The 27,194-nt window shown below is 52.4% G+C and overlaps 1 protein-coding gene across 3 annotated transcripts; it reads right to left on the bottom strand.

Annotated features, from left to right (window-relative positions):
• Window positions 1-6,652: 6,652 nt before the first annotated feature.
• On the bottom strand, window positions 6,653-24,676 carry YPEL5 (yippee like 5). 3 transcript variants are annotated; one of them, XM_075337936.1, is made up of 3 exons: window positions 24,588-24,676; window positions 8,048-8,198; window positions 6,653-7,432 (listed from the first exon to the last, which is right to left on the bottom strand). In XM_075337936.1, exons 2-3 carry the CDS (start codon window positions 8,186-8,188, stop codon window positions 7,208-7,210), a joined length of 366 nt encoding a protein of 121 aa, XP_075194051.1. In that variant the 5' UTR covers window positions 8,189-8,198; window positions 24,588-24,676; the 3' UTR covers window positions 6,653-7,207. The 3 variants fall into 3 exon arrangements, with proteins under 3 accessions (XP_075194051.1, XP_075194050.1, XP_075194049.1); XM_075337935.1 differs by lacking the exon at window positions 24,588-24,676 and adding an exon at window positions 21,124-21,233 and having other exon boundaries at window positions 8,048-8,201; XM_075337934.1 differs by lacking the exon at window positions 24,588-24,676 and adding an exon at window positions 21,124-21,232.
• Window positions 24,677-27,194: the final 2,518 nt, after the last annotated feature.

Here is a 27,194-nt window from a genome sequence, read left to right as displayed (position 1 = left end):
GCAGCATGCATGGGACATTGTGAGGAGGGGGCAGCATGCATGGGACATTGTGAGGAGGGGTCAGCATGCATGGGACATTGTGAGGAGGGGCAGCATGCATGGGACATTGTGAGGAGGGGGCAACATGCATAAGACATTGTGAGGAGGGGGAAGCATGCATGGGACATTGTGAGGAGGGGGCAGCATGCATGGGACATTGTGAGGAGGGAGCAGCATGCATGGGACATTGTGAGGAGGGGGCAGCATGCATGGGACATTGTGAGGAGGGGGCAGCATGCATGGGACATTGTGAGGAGGAGGCAGCATGCATGGGACATTGTGAGGAGGGGGCAGCATGCATGGGACATTGTGAGGAGGGAGCAGCATGCATGGGACACTGTGAGGAGGGGGCAACATGCATGGGACACTGTGAGGAGGGGGCAGCATGCATGGGACATTGTGAGGAGGGGGCAGCAGGCATGGGACATTGTGAGGAGGGGGCAGCATGCATGGGACATTGTGAGGAGGGAGCAGCATGCATGGGACATTGTGAGGAGGGGGCAGCATGCATGGGACATTGTGAGGAGGGGGCAGCAGGCATGGGACATTGTGAGGAGGGGACAGCATGCATGGGACATTGTGAGGGGGCAGCGTGCATGGGACACTGTGAGGAGGGAGCAGCATGCATGGGACACTGTGAGGAGGGGGCAGCATGCATGGGACATTGTGAGGAGGGGGCAGCAGGCATGGGACATTGTGAGGAGGGGGCAGCATGCATGGGACATTGTGAGGAGGGAGCAGCATGCATGGGACATTGTGAGGAGGGGGCAGCATGCATGGGACATTGTGAGGAGGGGGCAGCAGGCATGGGACATTGTGAGGAGGGGGCAGCATGCATGGGATATTGTGAGGGGGCAGCGTGCATGGGACACTGTGAGGAGGGGGCAGCATGCATGGGACACTGTGAGGAGGGGGCAGCATGCATGGGGCATTGTGAGGAGGGGGCAGCATGCATGGGACATTGTGAGGAGGGAGCAGCATGCATGGGACATTGTGAGGAGGGAGCAGCATGCATGGGACATTGTGAGGAGGGAGCAGCATGCATGGGACATTGTGAGGAGGGAGCAGCATGCATGGGACATTGTGAGGAGGGAGCAGCATGCATGGGACATTGTGAGGTGGGGGCAGCAAGCATGAGACATTGTGAGGAGGGGGCAGCATGCATGGGACATTGTGAGGAGGGGGCAACATGCATAAGACATTGTGAGGAGGGGGAAGCATGCATGGGACATTGTGAAGAGGGGGCAGCATGCATGGGACATTGTGAGGAGGGGGCAGCATGCATGGGACATTGTGAGGAGGGGGCAGCATGCATGGGACATTGTGAGGAGGGGGCAGCATGCATGGGACATTGTGAGGAGGGGTCAGCATGCATGGGACATTGTGAGGAGGGAGCAGCATGCATGGGACATTGTGAGGAGGGGGCAGCATGCATGGGACATTGTGAGGAGGGGTCAGCATGCATGGGACATTGTGAGGAGGGGGAAGCATGCATGGGACATTGTGAGGAGGGGGCAACATGCATAAGACATTGTGAGGAGGGGGAAGCATGCATGGGACATTGTGAGGAGGGGGCAGCATGCATGGGACATTGTGAGGAGGGAGCAGCATGCATGGGACATTGTGAGGAGGGGGCAACATGCATAAGACATTGTGAGGAGGGGGAAGCATGCATGGGACATTGTGAGGAGGGGGCAGCATGCATGGGACATTGTGAGGAGGGAGCAGCATGCATGGGACATTGTGAGGAGGGGGCAGCATGCATGGGACATTGTGAGGAGGGGGCAGCATGCATGGGACATTGTGAGGAGGAGGCAGCATGCATGGGACATTGTGAGGAGGGGGCAGCATGCATGGGACATTGTGAGGAGGGAGCAGCATGCATGGGACATTGTGAGGAGGGGGCAGCATGCATGGGACATTGTGAGGAGGGGGCAGCATGCATGGGACATTGTGAGGAGGGAGCAGCATGCATGGGACATTGTGAGGAGGGAGCAGCATGCATGGGACATTGTGAGGAGGGGGCAGCAAGCATGATACATTGTGAGGAGGGAGCAGCATGCATGGGACATTGTGAGGAGGGGGAAGCATGCATGGGACATTGTGAGGAGGGGGAAGCATGCATGGGACATTGTGAGGAGGGAGCAGCATGCATGGGACACTGTGAGGAGGGGGCAACATGCATGGGACACTGTGAGGAGGGGGCAGCATGCATGGGACATTGTGAGGAGGGGGCAGCAGGCATGGGACATTGTGAGGAGGGGGCAGCATGCATGGGACATTGTGAGGAGGGAGCAGCATGCATGGGACATTGTGAGGAGGGGGCAGCATGCATGGGACATTGTGAGGAGGGGGCAGCAGGCATGGGACATTGTGAGGAGGGGGCAGCATGCATGGGACATTGTGAGGGGGTAGCGTGCATGGGACACTGTGAGGAGGGGGCAGCATGCATGGGACACTGTGAGGAGGGGGCAGCAGGCATGGGACATTGTGAGGAGGGGGCAGCATGCATGGGACATTGTGAGGATGAGGAGGGGGCAGCAGGCATGGGACATTGTGAGGAGGGGGCAGCATGCATGGGACATTGTGAGGATGAGGAGGGGGCAGCATGCATGGGACATTGTGAGGAAGGGGCAGCATGCATGGGACATTGTGAGGAAGGGGCAGCATGCATGGGACATTGTGAGGAAGGGGCAGCATGCATGGGACATTGTGAGGATGAAGGAGGGGGCAGCATGCATGGGACATTGTGAGGAGGGGGCAGCATGCATGGGACATTGTCCTCACATCATGCTGCTCCCTCCTCACAATGTACAGATCATATTTCATAATCGAGGAAGGTGTGGTGGATATACAGTAGTTTATAAGGGAGGGCAGTGTGGTGTTTATTAGGGGCAGTGTCACAGTCACAGTATATAAGTGGGGACGGTGTGGTGGGAATATTTTATACTCATGCTATGTTTTGATGTGCCTGTGGTGATCCCCATTGGGGGGGGGGGGTTAGTGCCCTTCGTTTCTTATTGATACTTTTTAAAGTGTGCTACAGAGTAGATCTGCCTTGAACAGATGTCGTGTGCGAAAACTCAGTGTTACGTTGTCATTAAGGGGCGCGACCACTTAAAGTGCCTAGGGCAGCACGAAGGCAAAATACAGCTCTGACGGGTACTACAAAAACACCCTCTTTTACCTCTTTATGAGGCACTGCTGATAAGTCTTTGGCTTTGTGATCTTTTTTGTTTCTATGGTAGTGAATGTTACATCACATGAAAGTCTTATGTGTCTAATATTTGTTTTCAAAATTTAGTGTTTGTTTCTCTAAATAAGAATAACAAGGAATATAACAATATTGATAGATTTTAATTTTCATTCTGATACTCAGGAGCAGAGGAATTACTTTGTTTTCCCTTTCTCATTCTATATATGGTAATTTCTGCTCCTGAGAATGCCTTTACTAGTATTGGCAACTTGAGCGTTACCACAATTTTTGAATATTTGAGTATGAGTATTTGTTTTGCAGTAATGGAAAGATTGTTTGATTATTAACACATGCATCAGAAGATATGATAGATGATAATTGATGATTGACAGGTTCCATACATGATTTTCGATATCTGCTTATTGCTCTATTCAAATGATTTTGTCTTTGCCTTCATTTCTGTTATTTTAATAATTTCAATAAAAATATATTGAACATAAAAGTTAGTGTTTGTTGCTTATGGCAACAGTATTCTACGCACGCGGGAAAACAAAACGGCTAATGCGATATTCACAACAACTGAGAGCAGAGGAGGGATAAAATGCTTGTTTCTGCAAGGAAAGTCCGCAGCGGATATTCATGGGGATATGTCGCAGATATTGTGGGATCAATGCCCTTCATATTCCAGTTAAATTTAAACCGGGCCACTTCAGTCCCAATGATGAGCAACGTCCTGGACAATTGAGAGTTTTTATTGTTCCGGAGATCGTCGATGCTGTGCACAACCTCATACTGGAGAATCCACCAATTTCAGCTAAAGCAATAGCAGACATCATGGGGATTTCCCGGGAACGTTTTTGTGTCATTATCCATGAACATTTGGACATGAGGAAGCTTCTGCAAAGTGGCTCCCCAAATGTCTGACAACAGATCAGAGAAGCAGCGAGTGACAACTTCCCGATCCATTTGTCAGCGTTTCCGGACTGATAATCTGGATTGACCGGTCACTATGGAGACCTGGATTTATTTGTCTGACCCTGAAAACAAGGAGCAGTCAGAAAAGTGGAGGCACAGTGGTTCTCCTCGTCCAAAGAAGCACAGGGTGCAAAAATCAGCCACTAAGGTGATGGCGTCTGTCTTCTGGGATAAGGAGGGTGTGCTGCTAGTGGACTACCTTCAAAAGGGTTCCACCATCAATGCAAGGTATTACACTGAACTTTTAGACCAATTGAAGGCAGCTCTGAAGGCCAAAATGCGCTGCAAGCTGTCCAAAGGAATCTTGTTCTTGCAAGACATTGCCTCCTCTCACACTGCACAAGCGACCACGGCAAAACTGGCAGAGCCGGGCTTCCAGCTGGTGACCACCCACCCTATTCACCAGATCTAGCTCCCTCCGACTATCATCTGTTTCCAAACCTGAAGAAACACGTCAAGGTACCAAATTTCACACCATTTCTGATGCTATGGCTGCCTGGTTTGAGGCACAACCAAAATCCTTCTTTTTGCTAGACTTACAGAACTGGGAATACAGATGTAAGAAGTGTGTTGTCACCGGTGGAGAGTATGTGGAAGAAATGGAAAGTTTCATCATCCTCTCTCGTTTCTTTCTGGGTAAAGTCAAAGACTTGACTTAGCAGCCCCTCATATTAACCCCAAAAACACCCCTGCAGGTCCAATGTAATCCACACAAGGTCCCACGACGATTCTAACTCTGCTACATATCTGAAGTCCCAGAGCGTAATCATGGAACATGACTGCCCTCTGTGAGGTTCAGGCAGAGACTGAGCTGCGATTAGCGGTGACGTCACTGAGGTGATTTGCAGTCACAGCTTGAAGTTCCCATGGTCCTCCACCTGGGAACACAGGTAACCTGACCTCAGTGACCACACCTCACTTCCGGGGCCGCGCATTAGGCTCATGCATATGCACTGCCTTCCCTGCCCACCGGGATCTGTGATTGGTTGCAGTCAGATGCACCCCCACGCAGAGTGACAGCCTAACACTTCCAATCACAGACACTGTCTGCAGGTCTATTGTACAGTAAAATAAATTGGCGTAGGTTCCCCTCCATATTATGCTACACAGCGCAGAGAAAGCATACAGCTACAGGCTGCAGCTCCAGTGGCGACCTTGGCTGTGTATCAAAATAAGAGGAACTGCCTGCAACTTTTTTTTCAGTTATTTAAATAATTTAAAAACAAACAAACAAAAAAAAAAAACAACATGTGCGGTCCCCACAATTTTGTTACCCAGTCAAGATTAAGTCTGACAGTTGGGGGCTGGTATTCTCCGGCTGGGGAGGTCCAGCCTAAAAATAGCAGCCTGCAGCTGTCTAGAATTGTTGCATCCATTAGATTCGACAATCCCAGCACTTAACTCAGCTCTTCCTGATTGCCCTGGTGCGGAGGCAATCTGGGTAATAAGAGGTTAATAACAGCCCACAGCTGCCACTAAGCCCTAGATTAGTAATGGGAGGCGTCTAGGAGACACCCCCTATCACTAATCTGTAAGTAAAAGTGAATAAACACCATAAGTATGATAGATCGCAGACAGTGTCTGTGATTGGAAGTGTCAGACAGGCCATCACTCTGCATGGGGGTGCGTCTGACTGCAACCAATCACAGACCCTGGTGGGCGGGGAAAGCAGTGCATATGCATGAGCCTAATGCACAGTCCCTTAAGTGAATGGGTGCCTGGAAACAATGTACAGCCACGACGGAGTCTCAGGTAGTACAGCGCGCCTGCTCCTATCCCCCTATCCCTTCTAATAACATTTTTAAATCGCCAGATTCTGGTTCCTATAGACCCACATGGGGACCGGCAACCGACCAAAAATGGATTAAAAAAAAAACAAAACAAAAAAAAACACAACAGGGGCCCGCCGGTCATGGTTATCTGCGAGGCCACTCATCACTAGTGGAGACAAAAAAAAACAAAAGAAATCCCCCCCCCACCACACATATACCCCAAAGAACCGCTCCCCACCACACATATACCCCAAAGAACCCCTCCCCACCACACATATACCCCAAAGAACCCCTCCCCACCACACATATACCCCAAAGAACCCCTCCCCACCACACATATACCCCAAAGAACCCCTCCCCACCACACATATACCCCAAAGAACCCCGCCCCACCACACATATACCCCAAAGAACCCCGCCCCACCACACATATACCCCAAAGAACCCCTCCCCACCACACATATACCCCAAAGAACCCCTCCCCACCACACATATACCCCAAAGAACCCCGCCCCACCACACATATACCCCAAAGAACCCCGCCCCACCACACATATACCCCAAAGAACCCCGCCCCACCACACATATACCCCAAAGAACCCCTCCCCACCACACATATCCCCCCCCCCCAACCAAACCACCCACCTGAAGGAATAAAAAACACCACCTCTGAGCCACAAGAGACAGTTTATTACACTATGCAATTAGCTTTTTTATTACAATGTCCACACCACCGGCATCACATCAGACTCATGGGTTTTACGCTGGAGTTTGATCATGGAAACCCCAACCCCCCCCCCTCCCAAAAAAACTAACTAAAATAAAAATATAAATAAAATCAAGTCACCAGTTAACCCCGTGTGGTTTAATGATGCGGTGACCAGCGCAAGCGGCAGCAAACACTGGATCTCATACAGCAGGCGCGTCCTACGGGAAGTGGCGTCACGATCGGCAAATAATGGAATTAGCGACACTGAGGGCGGGGGATGGGCGCATCTGTCGGCGGACGCTTCCGTTCGGACCATTTAAGACAGCACTGGTAGAATTTATGCTCGAAATGGTAAATAACCCAAAACCCGGAGAGAAATGGCCGTGCTCCGATCGATGGTCGCTCCTCTCGGTCTCATCACGCGACGGTAACGGTGTATGCAAATACGCTGCAGAGATCGGTCGCATGGTTTAACTCGAAAGGGACTACAAAAACAGCCGGAAAAGAGGGGGCGTCTCAGGAGTTGTCGGACGGGACGTGCTCCTCAAAGCCCTCGCTCTCCCGCACCAGCGCCCGCTCCAGGATGACGCGGCCCTCCTTGTAGCGCTGGCTGTCCTCCGTGGCAAACTCGTAGATCCAGCCCAGCTTACTGTTGCAGTTCTTACAGCTGACGTCTCGCACCATGTGCCGGCCGGTGAGCATGACGCGGTCCTGGACCTCGCTGTACTGGAGGTTCACCACCTGCGGGAACACAAAGCGCCAAAATCAGCCACCTCTACAAATCCACCGCACCAGGAGCCATGACCTCTGATCACTGACACCTGTGATTAGCTGCAGCGGTCCCACGTACGCCAGTCCAGTCACCTGGTGGCTGCTGCCAACTACAAGCCTCAGGGGTCAAATGACCAAAAAATGGAGCCCATCACCTCCAGTGCCAGCACATACTGCAGGGTATGGCTGATAACAGGGAGCAATAGATTGTAGTCACCTGTCCTACAGTCTCCTCCCCCAGTAATGACTGACAACAGGGAGTAATAGATTGTAGTCACCTGTCCTACAGTCCCCTGTAATAGCTAATAACAGGGAATAATAGATTGTAGTCACCTGTCCTACAGTCCCCTGCCCCAGTAATGGCTGATAACAGGGAGTAATAGAGTGTAGTCACCTGTCCTACAGTCCCCTGTAATAGCTAATAACAGGGAATAATAGATTGTAGTCACCTGTCCTACAGTCCCCAATAATGGCTGATAACAGGGAATAATAGATTGTAGTCCCCAGTCGTACAGTCTCCTCCCCCAGTAATGGCTGATAACAGGGAGTAATAGATCACATGCTGGCACTTCCTCCTGGACGCACCTTGTTGAAGAGGAAGGCTCTGCCGGTGGCCCCGGTGAAGCGGGTGGAGATGAGCTCGGAGCGGTTGGTCAGGATGGTGTCGCAGTTGGCGCAGGAGAACAGCCGGGTGCCCCCGATGTGATCCAGGAAGATGCGGCCCATGGTCTCAGCTCTGCTAGATGGGAATGAAGAACAGTCAGAGGTGAGCGCACTGGGGGTGGCAGCCACTAGGGGGCGCTACGATAGGTGACAGCTCATAATCACGCACACCAGTGACCAGGAGCAGCTGCACTTATATTTTATGTATGTAGCAGAGTCAGGTCTGTATATAACGGACAATGGGGAACAACTACAGCCTGCAGACCGGGACACGAGCCGCACATCCCCCTCCCCCTCCATCCTGATATCACTGCCATCTGCGTACTCCACACCGGTGAAAGTAATGGAGGAGGAGGGGTCTGTCTGCTCCATCTCCCACCATCCAGTCTGTGAGTGTCATCACAGCAGGCACCATGACGCCATCAGATCACATCAGCTGTGGAGAGGAGAGCAGCGCAGGGAGCCAGGAACACGGGCAAAGGGAGCAGGGGATTATGTCACTCACTGGTGGGTCCATCATACTGTGTTGGGGGGCCATTATACTATGCTGAGGCACTGCGGAGGCCATCACTCTGTGGTGGGGAGGGAGAAGGGGGTCCAGCATACTCTGTGGTGGGGAGGGAGAAGGGGGTCCAGCATACTCTGTGGTGGGGAGGGAGAAGGGGGTCCAGCATACTCTGTGGTGGGGAGGGAGAAGGGGGTCCAGCATACTCTGTGGTGGGGAGGGAGAAGGGGGTCCAGCATACTCTGTGGTGGGGAGGGAGAAGGGGGTCCAGCATACTCTGTGGTGGGGAGGGAGAAGGGGGTCCAGCATACTCTGTGGTGGGGAGGGAGAAGGGGGTCCAGCATACTCTGTGGTGGGGAGGGAGAAGGGGGTCCAGCATACTCTGTGGTGGGGAGGGAGAAGGGGGTCCAGCATACTCTGTGGTGGGGAGGGAGAAGGGGGTCCAGCATACTCTGTGGTGGGGAGGGAGAAGGGGGTCCAGCATACTCTGTGGTGGGGAGGGAGAAGGGGGTCCAGCATACTCTGTGGTGGGGAGGGAGAAGGGGGTCCAGCATACTCTGTGGTGGGGAGGGAGAAGGGGGTCCAGCATACTCTGTGGTGGGGAGGGAGAAGGGGGTCCAGCATACTCTGTGGTGGGGAGGGAGAAGGGGGTCCAGCATACTCTGTGGTGGGGAGGGAGAAGGGGGTCCAGCATACTCTGTGGTGGGGAGGGAGAAGGGGGTCCAGCATACTCTGTGGTGGGGAGGGAGAAGGGGGTCCAGCATACTCTGTGGTGGGGAGGGAGAAGGGGGTCCAGCATACTCTGTGGTGGGGAGGGAGAAGGGGGTCCAGCATACTCTGTGGTGGGGAGGGAGAAGGGGGTCCAGCATACTCTGTGGTGGGGAGGGAGAAGGGGGTCCAGCATACTCTGTGGTGGGGAGGGAGAAGGGGGTCCAGCATACTCTGTGGTGGGGAGGGAGAAGGGGGTCCAGCATACTCTGTGGTGGGGAGGGAGAAGGGGGTCCAGCATACTCTGTGGTGGGGAGGGAGAAGGGGGTCCAGCATACTCTGTGGTGGGGAGGGAGAAGGGGGTCCAGCATACTCTGTGGTGGGGAGGGAGAAGGGGGTCCAGCATACTCTGTGGTGGGGAGGGAGAAGGGGGTCCAGCATACTCTGTGGTGGGGAGGGAGAAGGGGGTCCAGCATACTCTGTGGTGGGGAGGGAGAAGGGGGTCCAGCATACTCTGTGGTGGGGAGGGAGAAGGGGGTCCAGCATACTCTGTGGTGGGGAGGGAGAAGGGGGTCCAGCATACTCTGTGGTGGGGAGGGAGAAGGGGGTCCAGCATACTCTGTGGTGGGGAGGGAGAAGGGGGTCCAGCATACTCTGTGGTGGGGAGGGAGAAGGGGGTCCAGCATACTCTGTGGTGGGGAGGGAGAAGGGGGTCCAGCATACTCTGTGGTGGGGAGGGAGAAGGGGGTCCAGCATACTCTGTGGTGGGGAGGGAGAAGGGGGTCCAGCATACTCTGTGGTGGGGAGGGAGAAGGGGGTCCAGCATACTCTGTGGTGGGGAGGGAGAAGGGGGTCCAGCATACTCTGTGGTGGGGAGGGAGAAGGGGGTCCAGCATACTCTGTGGTGGGGAGGGAGAAGGGGGTCCAGCATACTCTGTGGTGGGGAGGGAGAAGGGGGTCCAGCATACTCTGTGGTGGGGAGGGAGAAGGGGGTCCAGCATACTCTGTGGTGGGGAGGGAGAAGGGGGTCCAGCATACTCTGTGGTGGGGAGGGAGAAGGGGGTCCAGCATACTCTGTGGTGGGGAGGGAGAAGGGGGTCCAGCATACTCTGTGGTGGGGAGGGAGAAGGGGGTCCAGCATACTCTGTGGTGGGGAGGGAGAAGGGGGTCCAGCATACTCTGTGGTGGGGAGGGAGAAGGGGGTCCAGCATACTCTGTGGTGGGGAGGGAGAAGGGGGTCCAGCATACTCTGTGGTGGGGAGGGAGAAGGGGGTCCAGCATACTCTGTGGTGGGGAGGGAGAAGGGGGTCCAGCATACTCTGTGGTGGGGAGGGAGAAGGGGGTCCAGCATACTCTGTGGTGGGGAGGGGGAAGGGGGTCCAGCATACTCTGTGGTGGGGAGGGGGAAGGGGGTCCAGCATACTCTGTGGTGGGGAGGAGGAAGGGGGTCCAGCATACTCTGTGGTGGGGAGGAGGAAGGGGGTCCAGCATACTCTGTGGTGGGGAGGAGGAAGGGGGTCCAGCATACTCTGTGGTGGGGAGGAGGAAGGGGGTCCAGCATACTCTGTGGTGGGGAGGAGGAAGGGGGTCCAGCATACTCTGTGGTGGGGAGGAAGGGGGTCCAGCATACTCTGTGGTGGGGAGGAAGGGGGTCCAGCATACTCTGTGGTGGGGAGGAAGGGGGTCCAGCATACTCTGTGGTGGGGAGGAAGGGGGTCCAGCATACTCTGTGGTGGGGAGGAAGGGGGTCCAGCATACTCTGTGGTGGGGAGGAAGGGGGTCCAGCATACTCTGTGGTGGGGAGGAAGGGGGTCCAGCATACTCTGTGGTGGGGAGGAAGGGGGTCCAGCATACTCTGTGGTGGGGAGGAAGGGGGTCCAGCATACTCTGTGGTGGGGAGGAAGGGGGTCCAGCATACTCTGTGGTGGGGAGGAAGGGGGTCCAGCATACTCTGTGGTGGGGAGGAAGGGGGTCCAGCATACTCTGTGGTGGGGAGGAAGGGGGTCCAGCATACTCTGTGGTGGGGAGGAAGGGGGTCCAGCATACTCTGTGGTGGGGAGGAAGGGGGTCCAGCATACTCTGTGGTGGGGAGGAAGGGGGTCCAGCATACTCTGTGGTGGGGAGGAAGGGGGTCCAGCATACTCTGTGGTGGGGAGGAAGGGGGTCCAGCATACTCTGTGGTGGGGAGGAAGGGGGTCCAGCATACTCTGTGGTGGGGAGGAAGGGGGTCCAGCATACTCTGTGGTGGGGAGGAAGGGGGTCCAGCATACTCTGTGGTGGGGAGGAAGGGGGTCCAGCATACTCTGTGGTGGGGAGGAAGGGGGTCCAGCATACTCTGTGGTGGGGAGGAAGGGGGTCCAGCATACTCTGTTGTGGGGAGGAAGGGGGTCCAGCATACTCTGTTGTGGGGAGGAAGGGGGTCCAGCATACTCTGTTGTGGGGAGGAAGGGGGTCCAGCATACTCTGTTGTGGGGAGGAAGGGGGTCCAGCATACTCTGTTGTGGGGAGGAAGGGGGTCCAGCATACTCTGTTGTGGGGAGGAAGGGGGTCCAGCATACTCTGTTGTGGGGAGGAAGGGGGTCCAGCATACTCTGTTGTGGGGAGGAAGGGGGTCCAGCATACTCTGTTGTGGGGAGGAAGGGGGTCCAGCATACTCTGTTGTGGGGAGGAAGGGGGTCCAGCATACTCTGTTGTGGGGAGGAAGGGGGTCCAGCATACTCTGTTGTGGGGAGGAAGGGGGTCCAGCATACTCTGTTGTGGGGAGGAAGGGGGTCCAGCATACTCTGTTGTGGGGAGGAAGGGGGTCCAGCATACTCTGTTGTGGGGAGGAAGGGGGTCCAGCATACTCTGTTGTGGGGAGGAAGGGGGTCCAGCATACTCTGTTGTGGGGAGGAAGGGGGTCCAGCATACTCTGTTGTGGGGAGGAAGGGGGTCCAGCATACTCTGTTGTGGGGAGGAAGGGGGTCCAGCATACTCTGTTGTGGGGAGGAAGGGGGTCCAGCATACTCTGTTGTGGGGAGGAAGGGGGTCCAGCATACTCTGTTGTGGGGAGGAAGGGGGTCCAGCATACTCTGTTGTGGGGAGGAAGGGGGTCCAGCATACTCTGTTGTGGGGAGGAAGGGGGTCCAGCATACTCTGTTGTGGGGAGGAAGGGGGTCCAGCATACTCTGTTGTGGGGAGGAAGGGGGTCCAGCATACTCTGTTGTGGGGAGGAAGGGGGTCCAGCATACTCTGTTGTGGGGAGGAAGGGGGTCCAGCATACTCTGTTGTGGGGAGGAAGGGGGTCCAGCATACTCTGTTGTGGGGAGGAAGGGGGTCCAGCATACTCTGTTGTGGGGAGGAAGGGGGTCCAGCATACTCTGTTGTGGGGAGGAAGGGGGTCCAGCATACTCTGTTGTGGGGAGGAAGGGGGTCCAGCATACTCTGTTGTGGGGAGGAAGGGGGTCCAGCATACTCTGTTGTGGGGAGGAAGGGGGTCCAGCATACTCTGTTGTGGGGAGGAAGGGGGTCCAGCATACTCTGTTGTGGGGAGGAAGGGGGTCCAGCATACTCTGTTGTGGGGAGGAAGGGGGTCCAGCATACTCTGTTGTGGGGAGGAAGGGGGTCCAGCATACTCTGTTGTGGGGAGGAAGGGGGTCCAGCATACTCTGTTGTGGGGAGGAAGGGGGTCCAGCATACTCTGTTGTGGGGAGGAAGGGGGTCAAGCATACTCTGTTGTGGGGAGGAAGGGGGTCCACCATACTCTGTTGTGGGGAAAAAGAGGGTCCAGCATACTTTGTTGTGGGGAGGAAGGGGGTCAAGCATACTCTGTTGTGGGGAGGAAGGGGGTCCACCATACTCTGTTGTGGGGAAAAAGAGGGTCCAGCATACTTTGTTGTGGGGAGGAAGAGGGTCCAGCATACTTTGTTGTGGGGAGGTAGAGGGTCCAGCATACTTTGTTGTGGGGGAGAAGGGGGTCCAGCATACTTTGTTGTGGGGGAGAAGGGGGTCCAGCATACTGTGGTGGTGGGGGGGGGGAGGGGGTCCAGCATACTGTGGTGGGGGAGGGGGGGGGAGGATTTTAGTGGGATCAGTGGAAAACCCCTTTAAATATCAATAAATTCTGTGGCTTTAATCGGCTCAATAAGAAGCAATAGGCGTCTGTCCTGGCATATATATATATATATATATATCTCACAGGGGTGCGGGGACGCTTGTCAGCGTGCATATTACAGGGGAGGGGAAATATCTGTGGGTGTATATTACGGGGGTGGGGGGGATTATTTGGGTGTATATTACGGGGGGTGGGATGATTACCTGGGTGTACATTACAGGGGGGGATGATTACCTGGGTGTACATTACAGGGGGGGATGATTACCTGGGTGTACATTACAAGGGGGGATGACTACCTGGGTGTACATTACAGGGGGGGGATGACTACCTGGGTGTACATTACAGGGGGGGATGTTATCTGGGTGTACATTACAGGGGGGGGATGTTATCTGGGTGTACATTACAGGGGGGGGGATGTTATCTGGGTGTACATTACAGGGGGGATGTTATCTGGGTGTACATTACAGGGGGGATGTTATCTGGGTGTACATTACAGGGGGGATGTTATCTGGGTGTACATTACAGGGGGGGATGTTATCTGGGTGTACATTACAGGGGGGGATGTTATCCGGGTGTACATTACAGGGGGGGATGATTATCTGGGTGTACATTACAGGGGGGGATGATTATCTGGGTGTACATTACAGGGGGGGGATGATTATCTGGGTGTACATTACAGGGGGGATGATTATCTGGGTGTACATTACAGGGGGGGATGTTATCTGGGTGTACATTACAGGGGGGGGGATGATTATCTGGGTGTACATTACAGGGGGGGATGATTATCTGGGTGTACATTACAGGGGGGATGATTATCTGGGTGTACATTACAGGGGGGGATGATTATCTGGGTGTACATTACAGGGGGGGATGATTATCTGGGTGTACATTACAGGGGGGGATGATTATCTGGGTGTACATTACAGGGGGGATGATTATCTGGGTGTACATTACAGGGGGGGAAGATTATCTGGGTGTACATTACAGGGGGGGATGATTATCTGGGTGCACATTACAGGGGGGGATGATTATCTGGGTGCACATTAGAGGGGGGGATGATTATCTGGGTGCACATTAGAGGGGGGATGATTATCTGGGTGTACATTACAGGGGGGGATGATTATCTGGGTGTACATTACAGGGGGGATGATTATCTGGGTGTACATTACAGGGGATGATGATTATCTGGGTGTACATTACAGGGGATGATTATCTGGGTGTACATTACAGGGGGGATGATTATCTGGGTGGACATTACAGGGGGGGGATGATTATCTGGGTGGACATTACAGGGGGGATGATTATCTGGGTTTATATTACAGGGGGGGGGGGGGTGATTATCTGGGTGTACATTACAGGGGGGGGTGATGATTATCTGGGTGTACATTACAGGGGGGGTGATGATTATCTGGGTGTACATTACAGGGGGGGATGATTATCTGGGTGTACATTACAGGGGGGTGGGGTGATTACCTGGGTGTACATTACAGGGGGGATGTTATCTGGGTGTACATTACAGGGGGGATGTTATCTGGGTGTACATTACAGGGGGGGATGTTATCTGGGTGTACATTACAGGGGGGGATGTTATCTGGGTGTACATTACAAGGGGGGATGTTATCTGGGTGTACATTACAAGGGGGGATGTTATCTGGGTGTACATTACAAGGGGGGATGTTATCTGGGTGTACATTACAGGGGGGAGGATGTTATCTGGGTGTACATTACAGGGGGGGATGATTATCTGGGTGTACATTACAGGGGGGGATGATTATCTGGGTGTACATTACAGGGGGGGGATGATTATCTGGGTGTACATTACAGGGGGGGGATGATTATCTGGGTGTACATTACAGGGGGGGATGATTATCTGGGTGTACATTATAGGGGATGATGATTATCTGGGTGTACATTACAGGGGATGATGATTATCTGGGTGTACATTACAGGGGATGATGATTATCTGGGTGTACATTACAGGGGGGGATGATTATCTGGGTGGACATTACAGGGGGGGGATGATTATCTGGGTGGACATTACAGGGGGGATGATTATCTGGGTTTATATTACAGGGGGGGATGATTATCTGGGTGTACATTACAGGGGGGGTGATGATTATCTGGGTGTACATTACAGGGGGGGTGATGATTATCTGGGTGTACATTACAGGGGGGGATGATTATCTGGGTGTACATTACAGGGGGGTGGGGTGATTACCTGGGTGTACATTACAGGGGGATGTTATCTGGGTGTACATTACAGGGGGGATGTTATCTGGGTGTACATTACAGGGGGGGATGTTATCTGGGTGTACATTACAAGGGGGGATGTTATCTGGGTGTACATTACAAGGGGGGATGTTATCTGGGTGTACATTACAGGGGGGAGGATGTTATCTGGGTGTACATTACAGGGGGGAGGATGTTATCTGGGTGTACATTACAGGGGGGGGATGATTATCTGGGTGTACATTACAGGGGGGGATGATTATCTGGGTGTACATTACAGGGGGGGATGTTATCTGGGTGTACATTACAGGGGGGGATGATTACCTGGGTGTACATTACAGGGGGGGATGATTACCTGGGTGTACATTACAGGGGGGGATGATTACCTGGGTGTACATTACAGGGGGGGATGATTACCTGGGTGTACATTACAGGGGGGGGGTGATGATTACCTGGGTGTACATTACAGGGGGGGGATGTTATCTGGGTGTACATTACAGGGGGGATGATTACCTGGGTGTACATTACAGGGGGGGATGTTATCTGGGTGAACATTACAGGGGGGGGATGTTATCTGGGTGTACATTACAGGGGGGATGATTATCTGGGTGTACATTACAGGGGGGTGATGATTATCTGGGTGTACATTACAGGGGGGGGTGATGATTATCTGGGTGTATATTACAGGGGGGGATGATTATCTGGGTGTACATTACAGGGGGTGGGGTGATTACCTGGGTGTACATTACAGGGGGGGGATGTTATCTGGGTGTACATTACAGGGGGGGATGATTACCTGGGTGTACATTACAGGGGGGGATGATTACCTGGGTGTACATTACAGGGGGGGATGATTACCTGGGTGTACATTACAGGGGGGGATGATTACCTGGGTGTACATTACAGGGGGGGGTGATGATTATCTGGGTGTACATTACAGGGGGGGGATGTTATCTGGGTGTACATTACAGGGGGGGATGGTTACCTGGGTGTACATTACAGGGGGGGGATGGTTACCTGGGTGTACATTACAGGGGGGGGATGGTTACCTGGGTGTACATTACAGGGGGGGGATGGTTACCTGGGTGTACATTACAGGGGGGGGATGGTTACCTGGGTGTACATTACAGGGGGGGGATGGTTACCTGGGTGTACATTACAGGGGGGGGATGGTTACCTGGGTGTACATTACAGGGGGGGGATGGTTACCTGGGTGTACATTACAGGGGGGGGATGGTTACCTGGGTGTACATTACAGGGGGGGGATGGTTACCTGGGTGTACATTACAGGGGGGGGATGGTTACCTGGGTGTACATTACAGGGGGGGGATGGTTACCTGGGTGTACATTACAGGGGGGGGATGGTTACCTGGGTGTACATTACAGGGGGGGGGATGGTTACCTGGGTGTACATTACAGGGGGGGGATGGTTACCTGGGTGTACATTACAGGGGGGGGATGGTTACCTGGGTGTACATTACAGGGGGGGGATGGTTACCTGGGTGTACATTACAGGGGGGGATGGTTACCTGGGTGTACATTACAGGGGGGGGATGGTTACCTGGGTGTACATTACAGGTGGGGGATGGTTACCTGGGTGTACATTACAGGGGGGGATGGTTACCTGGGTGTACATTACAGGGGGGGATGATTACCTGGGTGTACATTACAGGGGGGGATGATTACCTGGGTGTACATTACAGGGGGGGATGATTACCTGGGTGTACATTACAGGGGGGGATGATTACCTGGGTGTACATTACAGGGGGGGGATGATTACCTGGGTGTACATTACAGGGGGGGATGATTACCTGGGTGTACATTACAGGGGGGGATGATTACCTGGGTGTACATTACAGGGGGGGATGATTACCTGGGTGTACATTACAGGGGGGGATGATTACCTGGGTGTACATTACAGGGGGGGATGATTACCTGGGTGTACATTACAGGGGGGGATGATTACCTGGGTGTACATTACAGGGGGGGATTATTACCTGGGTGTACATTACAGGGGGGGATGATTACCTGAGTGTACATTACAGGGGGGGATGATTACCTGGGTGTACATTACAAGGGGGGGTGATTACCTGGGTGTACATTACAGGGGGGGGGATGATTACCTGGGTGTACATTACAGGGGGGGGATGATTACCTGGGTGTACATTACAGGGGGGGGGATGATTACCTGGGTGTACATTACAGGGGGGGATGATTACCTGGGTGTACATTACAGGGGGGGATGATTACCTGGGTGTACATTACAGGGGGGGATGATTACCTGGGTGTACATTACAGGGGGGGATGATTACCTGGGTGTACATTACAGGGGGGGATGATTACCTGGGTGTACATTACAGGGGGGGATGATTACCTGGGTGTACATTACAGGGGGGGATGATTACCTGGGTGTACATTACAGTGGGGGATGATTACCTGGGTGTACATTACAGGGGGGGATGATTACCTGGGTGTACATTACAGGGGGGGATGATTACCTGGGTGTACATTACAGGGGGGGATGATTACCTGGGTGTACATTACAGGGGGGGGATGATTACCTGGGTGTACATTACAGGGGGGGGATGATTACCTGGGTGTACATTACGGGGGGGGATGATTACCTGGGTGTACATTACGGGGGGGGGATGATTACCTGGGTGTACATTACGGGGGGGATGATTACCTGGGTGTACATTACAGGGGGGGATGATTACCTGGGTGTACATTACAGGGGGGGGATGATTACCTGGGTGTACATTACGGGGGGGTGATTATCTGGGTGTACATTACGGGGGGGTGATTATCTGGGTGTACATTACGGGGGGTGATTATCTGGGTGTACATTACGGGGGGGGTGATTATCTGGGTGTACATTACGGGGGGGGTGATTATCTGGGTGTACATTACGGGGGGTGATTATCTGGGTGCACATTACGGGGGGGTGATTATCTGGGTGCACATTACGGGGGGGTGATTATCTGGGTGCACATTACGGGGGGATGATTATCTGGGTGTACATTACGGGGGGGATGATTATCTGGGTGTACATTACGGGGGGGATGATTATCTGGGTGTACATTACAGGGGGAATTATCCAGGTGTGCATGGCACGGTGGTATTATCCGAGTGTTTACTACAAGTGGGAGGGGATTATTTGAGTGTAATTACGGGGGGGGGGGGAATTATCCAGATGTACACTACAGGGGGGTAGAGAGGAGGAATTATCCAGGTGTATGGGGGGGGGGTGAATTAAAGTTATCTGGGTGTACATTGCTGGTAGAGAGATTATTAGGGTGTACACTACGGGGGGGGGGGGGGGGGGGAGATGTCTGGGAATAATATTAGGGGTGGGGCGATTGTCCTGGTGTATATTACAGGGGGGAGGGGGGGGATTGTCCGGGTGTATATTACAGGGGGGAGGGGGGGGGGGGAATTGTCCGGGTCTATATTACATGGGGGGGGGGAAAGATTGAACGGGTGTATATTACGGGGGGGGGGGGAGATTGTCCGGGTGTATATTACAGAGGGGGGGGGGGAGATTGTCTGAGTGTATATTACAGGGGGGGGGGGGAATTGTCCGGGTGTATATTACAGAGGAGGGGGGGGGATTGTCCGTGTGTATATTACAGAGGGGGGGGGGATTGTCCGTCTGTATATTACAGAGGGGGGGGGGGGGGACTGTCCGTGTGTATATTACAGAGGGGGGGGGGATTGTCCGTGTGTATATTACAGAGGGGGGGGGGACTGTCCGTGTGTATATTACAGAGGGGGGGGATTGTCCGTGTGTATATTACAGAGGGGGGGGGGATTGTCCGTGTGTATATTACAGAGGGGGGGGATTGTCCGTGTGCATATTACAGAGGGGGGGGGAATTGTCCGTGTGCATATTACAGAGGGGGGGGATTGTCCGTGTGTATATTACAGAGGGGGGGATTGTCCGTGTGTATATTACAGAGGGGGGGGGGATTGTCCGTGTGTATATTACAGAGGGGGGGGGAATTGTCCGTGTGCATATTACAGAGGGGGGGGGGATTGTCCGTGTGTATATTACAGAGGGGGGGGGGAATTGTCCGTGAGCACATTACAGGGGGGGGGATTGTCCGTGTGTATATTACAGAGGGGGGGGGATTGTCCGTGTGTATATTACAGGGGGGGGGTTCGGGTGTATATTACGGGGGGGGGGGATTGTCCGTGTGTATATTACAGAGGGGGGGGATTGTCCGTGTGTATATTGCAGGGGGGGGGGGGGATTGTCCGTGTGTATATTACAGGGGGGGGGTTCGGGTGTATATTACAGGGGGGGGGGAATTGTCCGTGTGTATATTACAGAGGGGGGGGGATTGTCCGTGTGTATATTACAGGGGGGGGGATTGTCCGTGTGTATATTACAGGGGGGGGGTTCGGGTGTATATTACGGGGGGGGGGGGGGGGATTGTCCGTGTGTATATTACAGAGGGGGGGGGGATTGTCCGTGTGTATATTACAGAGGGGGGGGGGATTGTCCGTGTGTATATTACAGGGGGGGATTGTCCGTGTGTATATTACAGAGGGGGGGGATTGTCCGTGTGTATATTACAGGGGGCGGGGGATTGTCCGTGTGTATATTACAGGGGGGGGGGATTGTCCGGGTGTATATTACAGGGGGGGGGATTGTCCGTGTGTATATTACAGAGGGGGGGGGATTGTCCGTGTGTATATTACAGAGGGGGGGGATTGTCCGTGTGTATATTACAGAGGGGGGGGATTGTCCGTGTGTATATTACAGGGGGCGGGGGATTGTCCGTGTGTATATTACAGGGGGGGGGGATTGTCCGGGTGTATATTACAGGGGGGGGGGTTCGGGTGTATATTACAGGGGGGGGGGGATTGTCCGTGTGTATATTACAGAGGGGGGGGGGATTGTCCGTGTGTATATTACAGAGGGGGGGGGGATTGTCCGTGTGTATATTACAGAGGGGGGGGGGATTGTCCGTGTGTATATTACAGGGGGGGGGGGGATTGTCCGTGTGTATATTACAGGGGGGGGGGGGGGGCCCGGGTGTATATTACAGAGGGGGGGGGGGATTGTCCGTGTGTATATTACAGGGGGGGGGGGGGATTGTCCGTGTGTATATTACAGGGGGGGGGGGGGGGGGCCCGGGTGTATATTACAGAGGGGGGGGGGAATTGTCCGTGTGTATATTACAGGGGGGGGGGGGTCCGGGTGTATATTACAGGGGGGGAGGATTGTCCGGGTGTATATTACAGGGGGGGGGGTCCGGGTGTATATTACAGAGGGGGGGGGATTGTACGGGTGTATATTACAGGGGGAGGGGAGGTGTTTATCCGGTCACGGGCAGAGTTCGGTTCCCGGATCTGTCCCATCCCCCACACTGGGCCCAGAGCCCGGCTGTTGCTCCGGTTGCCGGTACATATGCCGTCCCCGGCCCTCCCCCCTCACACCCCTTCCTCCGCGGTCACCTGGCGGTCCGGTGCGAGGCGCTCAGCTCCCGGGGTCTGGCGGCGGCGGAGTCGGTGCTGTGAGTAACTAACCAGTTCTAAGCCCCGCCCACTTCCTTATTTGGTCTGCCGTCACTCTGACGCTCTATGACTTCCTCCAATACAGTATGTAGCCCCGCCTTGTCGGAGGCGTCTGCCGAGCACTGAGTGACGTCACCAACTCCGTCTATGGAAGGGATTCGTCAACATTGCACGCGTGCGCAGAGTAGACCGGAGGTGAGGACTTCTACAGCAGCCAATAAGATCGCAGCTTTTATTGTATAATTCTAGGTTAAAAAATAAAAAATGAAAGAAGTGATCTGATTGGTTGCTATGGACACAATGGCGCCTTGTTGCTATGCAAGAGGCTTTGGTTCTGTTCACACATTATATAATGTCCTGTCTGCGATATAAAGCTCTGGCTAAAATTAAGAGACCGCTGCAAAATTGTCAGTTTTTCTGATTTTTTTTCTCTTTATATTTTTGAGTAAAATGTGTATTGTTCTCTTATTCTATAAACTACTGACAACGTCTCCGAATTTCCAAGCAATATGTCACTCCTGGTGTAAAAATGTTATCAGTTCATCTTTGTTTGATGGCTTGTGACTATCCATCTTCCTCTTGATTACATTCCAGAGGTTTTCAATAGGGTTCAGGTCTGGAGATTGGGCGGCCATGACAGGGTTTTGATGTGGTGGTCCTTCATCCACACATTGATTGACCTAGCTGTGTGACATGGCGCATTGTCCTGCTGGAACAACCAGTCCTCAGAGTTGGGGATCATTGCCTGAGCAGAAGGAAGCAGCTGTTTTTCCAGGATGACCTTGTATTCATACGTCATTATTAACTAAATAATACAAGATGACTTCCATAAATTCATTATGCAACGAGCCCATTACTATCAGGAAAAATAGTGTTATGCCCCAGACTATAAAGGGAATTTGTTAGCAGGTTTTTGCTATGTACAGTGCCTTGCAAAAGTATTCACCCCCTTAGCATTTTTTAACGTTTTACTACCTCACAACCTGAAATGTCACTGTATCGGTTCATGTGAAGAACATGCTGACAACTGGGAACATTTGTTTTTCTTGTAAAGCAAACAACAAATAGGATGAAACTACTGAAATCTTTAGCGTGCATAAGTATTCACCTCCCTCCTGAATGTCAGTACTTTCTGGAGCCTCCTTTTGAGGCAATTACATGTACATGTCGCTTTGGATAAGTCTCTATGAGATTTCCACATTTGGCCACTGGGATTTTTCCCCGTTCCTCAAGGCAAATCTGCCCCAGCTCCTTCCATTAGATGTCTCCTCTGGTGACAGCGATCTTCACGTCTGACCGTAGATTCTCAGTTGGATTTAGGTCTGGGCTGTGACTCGGCCACCCCAATACATTTACACGTTTCCTCTTACCCCACTCGAGTGTGGCTTTAGCAGTAGCTTTGGGTCATTGTCTTGTTGGAAGGTGAAACCTCTGTCCCAGACTCAGATCACTGACAGACTGAAACAGGTTTTGTTCCAAAATATATCTGTGTTTCCCACCATCTATCTTCCCCTCGACTAGGACCATTAACCCTGTCCCTGCTGCTGAATAACATCCCTCAGTATAATGCTTCCACCACCATGTCTCACTGTGGGGATGGTGTTCTTGGGGTGATGTGCTGTGCTGGTTTGGCACCAGACATAGCGTTTACCTTGGTGGCCAAAAAGCTACAATTTGGTCTCATCCAATCACAGCACCTTCCTTCATACATTTGGGGAGTCTCTCACATGTCTTTTGTCAAACTCAAAATGAGCCTCCAATTTCTGGCTGTACGTAAAGGCTTTTTTTGCTCACTCTTCTATAAAGGCTCTATGGCGTGTACAGCTTATTGTGGTCGTATGGACGGATGCTCCAGTCTCTGCTTGGAAACTCTTCAGCTCCTTCAGGGTCACCTTTGATCTCTGTGCTGCCTCTCTGATTAATGCCATCCTTGCTCGGTCTGTTAGTTTTGGTGGGCAGCCCTCTCTCGGCAGGTTTGTTGTGGTACCATGTTCTTTCCATTTGATGATAATGGGTTTGATGTAGCTCCGGGATCATCAGAGATTGGGATCATTTTTTAGAACCCGACCCTGACTTGTACTTCTCACAACTTTGTCTCCGACTTGTTTGGAGATCTCCCTGGTCTTCCTGGCGTTGTTGGGAGAGCTCCTTGGTCTTAATGGTGGTGGTTGGTGATCTATGTATTCTTGATGGTGTTGTTTGTAGATTTCCTTGGCCTTCATCATGTTCTTTGGAGATCACCTTATTTTCATGGTATTGTTTGAAGTTCTCCTTGGTCTTCATGGTGGTGTTTGGAGATCTCCTTGGTCTTCATGGTGGTGTTTGGAGATCTCCTTGGTTTTCATGGTATTGTTTGGAGATCTCCTTGGTCTTCATGGTGGTGTTTGGAGATCTCCTTAGTCTTCATGGTGTTGTTTGGAGATCTCTTTGGTCTTCATGGTGTTGTTTACAGATTTCCTTGGCCTTCATCATGTTCTTTGGAGATCTCCTTGGTTTTCATGGTATTGTTTGGAGATCTCCTTGGTCTTCATGGTATTGTTTGGAGATTTCCTTGGTCTTCATGGTGGTGTTTGGAGATTTCCTTGGTCTTCATGATGTTGTTTGGAGATCTCTTTGGTCTTCATGGTGGTGTTTGGATGGTGGGGCCTCCTGCTTAATGGTGTTGCAGCCTCTGTGGCCTCTCAGAAAAGGTGTGGACACTTAGATTGCACACAAAGGTGGACTTCCTTTCAATAAGCATGTGACTTATGAAGCAAATTGCTTGCACCAGAATTTTTTAGGGGCTTCATAGCAAAAGGGGTGAATACATATGCACACGGCAATTTTCATTTATTTTATCCCACAAATTTAATTTTTGCCTGTATTTTTCTCACTTCACTTCCCAACTTAATCTATTTAGAGCTGATGCATCACGCACAAATTACAAAAATATTTAAACATGGGTGTAATGTATCAAAAGAGGTAAAAAGCAAAGGGGTGAATACTTTTGCAAAGCACTGTAATCTGATAGCAGCATGACATAGGGGCAGAGACCCCGATTCTATGGATTTGTCACTTACTAGGCTAGGTTTTGTTGTTTTAATACAATCAGTGTTTTATCAGCAGGAGATTATCACTACAGGACTAGGTGTAACCTGCCTCCCAGTTAACTGCTCAAGTATAACCCTGCCCCAACCACTGATTAACAGCTATCTGCCTATGCACAGTGTAAACACAGCTGTCAATCAGTGGTATGGGCGGGGTTATACACAGCTCAGCATTCTTAGCTCTGCTAGATCTGCAGCAGAGAAAACAGGGATTGTATCAAAATAACATGGGTTTTGCGTTCCATTTAGTTATTTTTTCTAAAAACATAATGAAATTTTGTAAACTTTTAGCCCCCCGAGACTTTAAATATTCTTTACCTTTCAATTCCCAGTTATTTGCAAGATCTCTGCTTGCTGTGAAGGAATGGGACCATATTGACATCCAGAGAAGAATTACGAGTCCTCATCATGCACATAGTTGGTTATTGAAAACATGCAGAATGATAAAGCAATTTCTTAAGGAAATCGCAGTTTATAAAATCACCACTAGATGGCGGTAATAATTTAATTTTCTCAGGAACAAAAAGGAGAAATGTTGCCAAATGATTCTCTGATAATAATAATAATAATAAACGGATGACGGGAAATTTGTGTCTGGTCTGTGATGTGATTGGAGAGAAAACAGAGGATGAGTTTCCATCTTATTAAAATAAATTGGATCCATTTTCCTATCTTTGAAGCCTCGAGACGAGTAATGGGAGAAATTGAATTTAACACCAGGGCTGGATGGATGGAAGGTAGAGCCCAGCGCCCCCGTGATGCCAGGGACCCTCCTTGCCTTTTTCTTTCTCTATTTTTATTGTTTAGTCATCATAGCTCTATAGGGACTTTATTGCTGGACGTAAATGACCCCATTATTTTCCAGCACGGCCTTACCTCTCTTGGACATGGAGGTCACTAGAGCTTCACAGGAGCCGCTGGATCCTCTTCATCCTCCATGACGACATCCCGGAGGTGGTGGATATTACAGAGCTTGTGCTTCTCCACCTTTTGTTTGAGGAGGCCCCACAGAAACTCCATAGGGTTTAGGTCTGGAGACATTCGGCCAGTCCAGATCCTTTGCCCTCAGTTTCTTTAGCAAGGCATGGTGGTCCTGGAGGTGTGTGGTGTCGTTATGTTGGAATATGAAGGGAGAGGATGCTGGTCTGCTTCAGTATGTCACAGGACATGTTGGTATTCATGGTTCCTCAATGATCTGTATCCCCCACAGCCGGCAGCACTCATGCAGAACCAAACCATGACCCTCCTCCACCATGCCTGACTGTAGGCAGGACACACATGTCTTTCTACTCCTCACCTGGAGCCGCCGCACACGCTGACACCATCTGAACCAAATAAGTTTATCTTGGTCTTGAGCTTGGTCTTGAGCACAGGTCGGTTCCAGTAATTCATGTCCTTAGTCTGCTTGTCTTCAGCAAACTGTTTGTGGCTTTCATGTGCATCATCTTTAGAAGAGGCTTCCTTCTGAGACAACAGCCATGCAGACCCATGTGATAAAGTGTGCAGCGTATGGTCTAAGCACTGACAGGTGGACCCCCCACCCCTTTAATCTCTGCAGTTTGCGGTGTATGGTCTGAGCTATGACAGGCAAACGCCCCACCCCTATAACCTCTACAGTGTGTGGTGTATGGTCTGAGCACTGACAGGCGGACCCCCCACCCCTGTAACCTCTGCAGTGTGTGGTGTATGGTCTGAGCTCTGACAGGCGGACCCCCCCACCCCTGTAACCTCTACTTTGGGTGGTGTATGGTCTGAGCACTGACAGGCGGACCCCCCACCCCTGTAACCTCTGCAGTGTGTGGTGTATGGTCTGAGCTCTGACAGGCGGACCCCCCCACCCCTGTAACCTCTACTTTGGGTGGTGTATGGTCTGAGCACTGACAGGCGGACCCCCCACCTCTGTAACCTCTGCAGTGTGTGGTGTATGGTCTGAGCACTGACAGGCGGACCCCCCACCTCTGTAACCTCTGCAGTGTGCGGTGTATGGTCTGAGCTCTGACAGGCGGACCCCCCACCCCTGTAACCTCTGCAGTGTGTGGTGTATGGTCTGAGCTCTGACAGGCGGACCCCCCCACCCCTGTAACCTCTACTTTGGGTGGTGTATGGTCTGAGCACTGACAGGCGGACCCCCCACCTCTGTAACCTCTGCAGTGTGTGGTGTATGGTCTGAGCACTGACAGGCGGACCCCCCACCTCTGTAACCTCTGCAGTGTGTGGTGTATGGTCTGAGCACTGACAGGCGGACCCTCCACCCCTGTAACCTCTGCAGTGTGTGGTGTATGGTCTGAGCACTGACAGGCGGACCCCCCACCTCTGTAACCTCTGCAGTGTGCGGTGTATGGTCTGAGCACTGACAGGCGGACCCCCACCCCTGTAACCTCTGCAGTGTGCGGTGTGTGGTCTGAGCACTGACAGGCGGACCCTCCACCCCTGTAACCTCTGCAGTGTGCGGTGTGTGGTCTGAGCACTGACAGGCTGACCATGGTGAGGTCTGTTCTGAATGGATCCTGTCTGGTTATACCGCTGTATGGTCTTGGCCTCCGTGCTGCAGCTCAGTGTCAGGATGGTGACAATCTTCTTATAGCCTCGGCCATATTTATGTAGAACAATGATTCTTCTTTTTCAGATCCTCAGAGATTGCTTTGCCATGAGGAGCCATATTGTCCTCCAGTGACCAGTATGAGAGAGTGTGTGAAAGATAACACCGAATGTAACACCCCTGCTCCCATCCACACCGGAGACCTTGTAACACTAATGAGTCAAATGACACCAGGAGGGAAAATGTCTAATTGGGCACAATTTGTCCATTTTCATTTAGGGGTGTACTCACTTTTGTTGCCAGTGGTTTAGACATTAATGGCTGTGCTGAGTTATTTCTCCTGTTACAAAAGTTGCACACTGACACTGCACATTGTATCACAGGGT

Source organism: Anomaloglossus baeobatrachus, chromosome 3 (assembly GCF_048569485.1).
Source record: "Anomaloglossus baeobatrachus isolate aAnoBae1 chromosome 3, aAnoBae1.hap1, whole genome shotgun sequence".
Taxonomy (NCBI): domain Eukaryota; kingdom Metazoa; phylum Chordata; class Amphibia; order Anura; family Aromobatidae; genus Anomaloglossus; species Anomaloglossus baeobatrachus.
Note: the sequence above shows the minus strand (reverse complement) of the source record. Positions and strands in the feature narration are given on the sequence as shown.

What these genes read in the sequence shown, in the direction of transcription:
- YPEL5 (XM_075337936.1), bottom strand. Translation starts at nt 8,188, where the DNA reads ATGGGCCGCATCTTCCTGGATCACATCGGGGGCACCCGGCTGTTCTCC. An exon ending in GAGCCTTCCTCTTCAACAAG is followed by an intron (nt 7,433 to 8,047) that starts GTGCGTCCAGGA and finishes GTGTTCCCGCAG; the next exon opens with GTGGTGAACCTCCAGTACAG.